The following is a 7741-nucleotide window of genomic DNA, read 5'->3' as shown; positions in this document are numbered from 1 at the left end:
CATTAAATAATTTCCTCATAAAACGAAATTACCGTTTAAAACAACATCATTTTAAATTTAAAATAAATTCGAGTTTGAAAATTTTAGAGCTTCGCATCGTTACTGTTTTTTTTTAATCAAAATTGTAAAAGAAGCCGAGGGCATTATGGCGAACAGAATTTTTGTCGTAGTAGTTCATAGTTCTTTACTCATTTTTATACTTATTATTAGGCTCGCCGTAATTTCAGGACCTATTTGTTTTCCACTGGAACTCTCTCTCTCTCTTCTATCTCTCCGTCCTAATCCTCTATTTCCTCCACTCTCTCTCCTTCCACACACACACGCGTATCTGTATCTATACAGATTATACACATATATACTAATATTTTCCAGGAATAGAGGTTTCGAGCTTCATTGAAAGCAAAGACAACTTTCAGGTTTCTTCTCCATGTTTTTTCTCTGCACAGTGAAGCATTAGTGTAAGTTCACTCACAAACACTCTATTTGTTTTACTTTCTCGAGAAAAAATCCCAGTCCTTTACTTTGTCATTAAATTTTCCGGGAATGTGTTTGTCGGCGGGTTTTCCGGGAAACTGGGTAGTTAGTTATTTAGATTAGTTTTTGGTGGGTCTTTTTTTATGTCTCCGATGCCAGAGAAAGCTGCAAACTCTGTGCCACCATATTCATGCATTTTCCGATTGAATCCGATGATTCATTGGTCGTTTAAGGTCCTAACTTTGTCAGTTTTTCTCGGAATTTTGATCGTTTGGGGGATTGATGGATGGAGTGTTAGTAGTTTTCATAATGATTTTCTTGTTTTCAAACTCAGTAACCAAACTCGAATCAATGAGAATTTGATTCCTTATATTGCCTCTGTTCATCCCAATTTAACCTTCCATGGAAACACTCACCAAAATCTGTCACAAACCCAGAAAAATTTGACCTCATATGTGACCATTATCCCTCCCAATCTCACACACGTCAATTTTACCCATTTTGGCTCCCAAAATTTTGTAAATCTGACAAACCCTCCATCTTCATCTCCATCTTCCTTGGATTGGATTTCAACTGAACTAGACCCAAACTATACGTCAAATCTTCTATCTGGATGGTTAGCTCCAGGTGGTGAGCCATGTAGAGATTCAAAAACAGTGGAGATTTCAATCCCAAGTTTGGATAGTCATGGTGTGATTGAATTACCAACAGGCCAAATCCATGAGTTTGTGTTCCAAGCTTTGGATGAGTCAGGGAAGCCTCACTGCTTAGGTGGTGATTACTTCGAAACCGACCTCTCTGGCGATCGATGGAAGTCTCGGCCACCGATCAAAGATTTGGGCAATGGAACCTACTCTTTTTCTCTCCAAATCCACCCAGATTTCGCTGGAGATTACAATCTCACTATAATCTTACTCTTCAGACACTACGAGGGTCTGAAATTTTCTCCACAAAGATTCGCAATTGACAAACAAGTTCGCAAAATCCCACTCAAGTTTTTCAAATCAATGGCTGAATTGCAAGAAATTGGGCTCTGTAACAAATCTGATTTTGCGAGAAACGTGTGGTCTGGTCGGTGGACTCGCCATGGGAAGAACGATAGTTGCTGGGTTGACAGCGAAGGTCGATTCAAATGCTTCGAACCCACATACCCATGTCAGGGTCCATGGTGTCATGGAAATTTGGGAGTTTTGGAGAGCAATGGTTGGACCTATTCGACCCATTGTTCGTTTCGATTGTTTTCACGGGAATCAGCCTGGGATTGTTTACAAGGTCGGTGGATCTTCTTCTGGGGAGACTCGAATCACTGCGATACGATTCGAAACATGCTTCAATTCATACTCAATGTGGAGGACATCAAAGTGGTTCCGAGGAGATTTGACATGAACATTACGAACCCGAAACAATCGTCACAAGTTGTTCGGATTACGAGCATTTTCAATGGCCACGAAAACGCATCTGGGAATTACCAGGGCTTGAATTCGCTCAAAGACGATGGGTACAGAGAGCTTTTGAAGCACTACTTTTCTGGGGAAAAAGTTCCTGATTCTGTGATTATGAATTCTGGGTTACACGACGGCGTGTTTTGGGGGAATATTAGGAGGTTCGCCGATGGGGCGGGGCGCGCGGCGGCGTTCTGGGAGGAGGTGATGGGGTCGGTGCGGCGGAGAGGGGTGGCGGTACCAGAAGTTATTTACCGGAGCACGGTGGCGACGGGTGGTTATGCGCGGAGCCTGGCGTTTAATCCGAGCAAAATGGAGGCTTTCAATGGGGTATTTCTGGAGAAGTTGCGGCGGCGTGGGGTGGCGGAGATGGTGGTGGACCACTTCGACATGACTTTTCCGTGGCACTTCGACAACCGCTGCAACGACGGCGTTCACTACGGCCGAGCTCCGGCGAACGCGCGGTGGCGCGACGGTGAGTTTGGGCACCAGTACTTTGTGGACCTAATGTTGGGCCACGTGTTGCTCAACGCCCTATGCGCAAGATAGCATTGTGGAGGTGTTTTTAATGATAACGTGCGCCGTCGGTGGATCAATTTTGAATGGGCCTTTGGGCTTAAAAGCTTGGATGTCACAAATATGGAGTTTTGTGTACAAGTGTGTTTGGATCTAGCTTTGGGACATGGCATGTTGAATGATGAGATTTTGACAACGCAAAAATGGGTGATGAATGGCGATGCTCTCTGGACGTATAATAATTATGTGAAATGTATGTGGACAAAAGGCCCATTTATATGAGATGTTATTGTATGTTGGAGTCACGCAGCTGTGCAGAAAGCATACAATAGTTTTTCATATATATATATATATATATATATTGATTTATGTATTATAATTCATGTACAATTTCTTGGCTCCATAGGGGGGCCATAGTTTAGTTTGCCACGTATGAGTTTTTACTATTAGATATGGAAGATTATTTATTAATTTGTTGTGATGGAAGTTCTCAAAGGACATACATGCCTTGTCTTGTCTTGTTGTGGTTAATGGTTTTATAATATTGTTCTTATTACTTAATTAAAGGAGCTTGGATGAGGAAGCAGCCTTTTTTTTTTTTTTTTTTTAATTTTTAATTTCTTTCGTGGAATTTTTGGCTATGTAATTTATGTAGTTTGATGGGATTTGAAGTCGCTACTTGAGCTTGAATTTGAGTTTTACAATTATGTTGCTCATTTTGTATGCCTGTAGATATTAATAATCTCTATTGAATATGATAGTATCAAATCTAGATCTAGATTGGATTAGATCAAAATAAGGCACATTTGTGTTATTATAAATAGCTTATCACCCGTGTTATGCACGGGATAATTATAGATATTTATATTTATTTTAAATTTTTTTAATATATAAATTATGTTTTTTAAAAAAATTTATAAAAATAATTTAACAATCTTATCACTAACAATAGTATGTATGAGAGAAATTGAAAAAGATACTGCAGTAATTATACAGGGATTATATCTATAATTATTTGTATGAAGGGATTTTAAATGCTCATCAGGGGATTTTGATCAAATCAATAAATGTAGACATGTGGAAAGACATGTGGATTGAAAAAAGTTAATAATGCTGATCGGGAAATTTTGACCAAATCAATAAATGTTCAATTTTTTTTTTTAAAATAAAAAATTTAGAAAATTCAGATTGGGATATTGAAGCTCCCACAGGCCTTGGGAGTTAAAAATCTCGTTTTGCTTAATATATAGTATAGTATAGATATATATATATTGGCTATTTAATCAAATAAAAATTGTATGTTTGATTTTGGTGACAAGGGAGAAAGTTAAAAAAATATTTTAACAGAAACGGCCATTTGATAAATAAAAAAAAGAAAAAGAAAAAAGAGAGAGAGTTGCATTTTTGTGTTTACAATTATTTATATATGTGAATTGTGATTTTTAAATGTCTTTTTTTTTTAAAAATGTCTTCTTTTTTTCTTTTTTATATTATATTAAAGTTTAATATTTTGATAATAATCATATGTATTAGATTTTTCAAGAATTTTTTTTTATACTTGTTCTTAATGCATTAAAGTGTTATTACGAGGGATAATAATCATATGTGTTGGGACTTTTCAAGGAATTCATATGTGTTAGATTTCAAAGAATTTTTTTTATGCTTGTTCTTAATGAATTAAAGTGTTGTCATGAGGGTAAGACTTGAGAGTTGGGAGAAGTTAATAAATGCTAAGATTTTTTTTTTAAAATTAAAAAAAAACAAAAAATTTAAATTGAGAGATTGGAACTCTCACAAAATTTAGGGTTAAAAACTCTTTTTTACTTAATATAGAGTATAGATCGAAACAAATAGATTAATTGATTTGACGGTTGAACTATAAATGAATCAGTTGGTTATTTCAATAACTAATTGAAGTGGTATGTTCACTGACCAACACATAAAATTGTTAAGAGTAAAATCAACCCCGTTTTAATGTCAATAAATACACAAGTATGTACATGGGAATGTGGAGATAGAATGTTGTATTATTTAAGGGTTTCATAACTCCAAAGTGAGAAAGTTTTATTTTGTTTGCCTTCTCAGCATTTTAGTTGCGATGATAATTTTTAGACGCATTTTCTAATATAGTGAAGAATAATGCTTGGGACCCCCTTTTGGGGGTCACCCCCTCATCCCATTTGCCACGTGGCAGGGGGTGATTGGAGGAGCAGGAAAAAAAAGAAAAAGAAAAAAAAAAGATAATCAATGAAAGAGAGAGGGGGTCAAAGGGGTGAGGGAAAAAGGGGGGATGAATCATTACTCTATAGTGAAAGCTCAAAAAAATCTGGATCCAATGCAATAGTCTTTCATTCAAAAAAAGAAAAAAAAAAATTCTTGCTAAAGCCGAAGTAGTTGATATTAGTGCTGTTTGGTGTAACTTTTGTAAGTTAAAAGTTGATAATCATAAAACAGAAATCAAAAGCACTCATTTATCAATTTCTAAATAATTAGTTTTTTTCAGCTTATTTAAACTATTTCTATTTAAAAAGTTATAACCAAAAACTGTACCAAACAATCTAACACAAATTTTTAAATTAAAATAAGTTATAATCACCCCTATAATCCACATAAAACACCCCCTTTATATAGTATTAGGTGTGCACCAAACACCCCTTTTATATAGTATTAGGTGTGCACATGAATGTGGTGAGGTTGGGTTTGGGCTATAAAAAAAATAGAAATTTCTCGTGGTCAAGGTCCAATTGGACCCTTATCAATCCATATAATATAGTACTTAGGAATGGCCACAACAGAATAAAATTACAAAATTACAAAAAAAAGTTCTCTTAACAATAATGTTAACATAAAAAAAAAAAAAAAAACCCTTAAAAAATATATTTACATTTATTCTGAAATGACCCATACAATATTAATTTAAATTTATATCATATTATTTCACTTTCGAATACTCTTAAACCTTGCCAACAAAAACTGATGAGTGTACTGAAAATAAAACAACATGGGAAGCTACCAGGAAATAACATAACATTATTACACATTGGCACATCATTGAATGGTTTTCCCAAAACATTTCTGTGCCTTTATTTTTTGGTTGCTGAGTATTTTTAGAAGATTGGACTCTTAAGGGTTGGTTTGGGAAGTGAGTTGATTTTTAAATTTTTTGACTATTTTAGTTTGGGCTAAAAAGCTTAGTTTAGGAAGGAGTTTTTGGTTTTTTGATTTTTTTAACTTTTTTTATGAGAGAAGAGTGTAATGATTATGGATTGGATATGATGTTTTGTTTATTGTGACTAAAATAGCCTATTTTATCTTTTGTGACTAAAAAAAAAAAAAAAAAAAAAAAAAAAAACTCACAAAATCTTCCCAAACAAGATTAGAGCCATCCTGGAGGTTAGTGCAAACAATACCTTCCTTGGAACAATTATGGTGATATGTTCTGACGCAATATTAGAGGTGGGACTCAGTTTGAGTTATATTTTAATTATTCGAATCATTTAAATATATCTGTAAAAAAATCCGTTAAATATCAATAGTCTCTTTATCAAATCACATTTGTACTTAATTTTATAAATATATATTTATTTTTTTAAATACAAATGTGATTTGATGAAAAAACTATTAATATCCGAGTAATTTAATTTTTTACAAATACATTATATCTAATATTTTCTCTAAAAAATTAAACGATTCAAGTCATTAAAATAAGGCAGAAGATGAGTCTCTAACGGACCGTGTATCAGCAGTAACCCCAAGTCGTGTTTGGTTAATTACAATGAAAATATAAATGGAACAATTATTTTATTAAAATATATATTTTAAATTTTTAGGGCTAACTCATCCAGTTCATTAAAAATACACTCCCGATACGTAGCTTGAATTTGCCGTGGTTCGAGTCGCCTAAAATCCCAAAACGACAAGATTTTTTTCTTTCTTTCTTTTCCAGAACTTGTAGAAAAAGAAAGAACAAGAAGAAGAAGAAGAGAAGAGGAGAGGAAAAATCAAACCTAAAAATCAATCAAACAATTCAAATCATCAACAACCAAGAATCAGAAATCAGACATGCATCACTGAAAAAATATAGATCTAATTTGTCTCTGCTCAAACCAAATCCAAAATCCAAAGATAAAAGGAAGATCTATATACACAAATCTGTGTGTATACAAAATTCAAAATCCAAAATCTAAAGATAAAATCCAACCTCACATAAATATATACACAGATTTGTATATATATACCTCAACCAAATCCAAAATCCAAACTGTGATTTGTTTCTGCTCAAACCAAAATCTATGTATACAAAATTCAAAATCCAAAGATAAAATCCAACATCACTGAGAGGGAGATTTATAATCTGGATTGGGCCGTGGTAATGGCGGGGCAAATTTGGGCCGAACACAGTTGGGCCATGGTAGCAAGGGCCTGTCCAGAAAGGTTTTGCTCGGCTAAGGCAAGGCATAGTTGGACCAAGCTATTTAGCTTCAGGGTGCAGAAACCGATCGAATGATGGTTCGGTCGAGATGTCCGTTGCCTCACTGGGTTCCACAGTTCGTGGGTTAGCCTGGCAGGAAGGCCGACAACTAACCAGCATAAGCTGTCCCGAGTTCGGCTATGCCGGAATGCAATCGAGCTCGATCGTCATTGAGCTAGACAAGCGGAGCGCTCTGGCTAGCAATACAGCACGGCCTTTGGCAGCCGAGATGCTGCAGCCCAGTTGCCAAGCTCCCAGTAGTGTGGGCTGGCAGTTTGGTTAGGTGATGTTCAACTAGACTTGCACTGACAGATGGGATAGCAGCACCACGTATCGAAAGACTAATTGGAGTAGATTTGGGGCGCAGAAGGTATATAAGCGAGTCTGCGCCCCCCATGCAGAGACAGATGAACATTTGGTGAGGTTTACACGAAACACTCAATCCTCTCTCTCTCTCTCTGTATCCCTGTGTGCGTCTAACTTGATCGTCGGAGGGGTATTCCGGCCACACACCGCCGGGTAGCTCACCGTCGTTGTGCTCGCAGGTCGATCGGACAGGCAAGAACTTGGAAGAAATGAGTACGGGCTTGCTGGAATATTTGCTCCCCGTACAATTGGCGCCGTCTGTGGGAAGTTGACAGACAAAACCTTGTCTTCCAGGCTCATCTGATCGCCGTCCATGGCGAACAACGACGAGATTCCGTTGTCTGCCATCGACGGAGTTACCCCGGAGTCAGGCAGACGAAGAGAAGGACATCCCACCATCCTTCCTATGGCGGACCTGGAGACTTCTCCAAGGGGACATTCAAGAGACGCGCGGGATAAGCGCGGAAGAAGC

At 36.5% G+C, this 7741-nt stretch overlaps 1 protein-coding gene across 1 annotated transcript; it reads left to right on the top strand.

The window, feature by feature from the left end:
* Positions 1-207: 207 nt before the first annotated feature.
* LOC114295021 (uncharacterized) lies at positions 208-2993 on the top strand. The gene has a single exon (XM_028239194.2). It carries the CDS (start codon positions 618-620, stop codon positions 2463-2465), a length of 1848 nt encoding a protein of 615 aa, XP_028094995.1. The 5' UTR covers positions 208-617; the 3' UTR covers positions 2466-2993.
* Positions 2994-7741: the final 4748 nt, after the last annotated feature.

The sequence above is a fragment of the Camellia sinensis genome, chromosome 6 (genome assembly GCF_055761805.1).
Source record: "Camellia sinensis isolate YWXY chromosome 6, ASM5576180v1, whole genome shotgun sequence".
Lineage (NCBI taxonomy): Eukaryota > Viridiplantae > Streptophyta > Magnoliopsida > Ericales > Theaceae > Camellia > Camellia sinensis.
The sequence above is the reverse complement of the archived record's forward strand: the minus strand, read 5'-3'. Positions and strand labels throughout refer to the sequence as shown.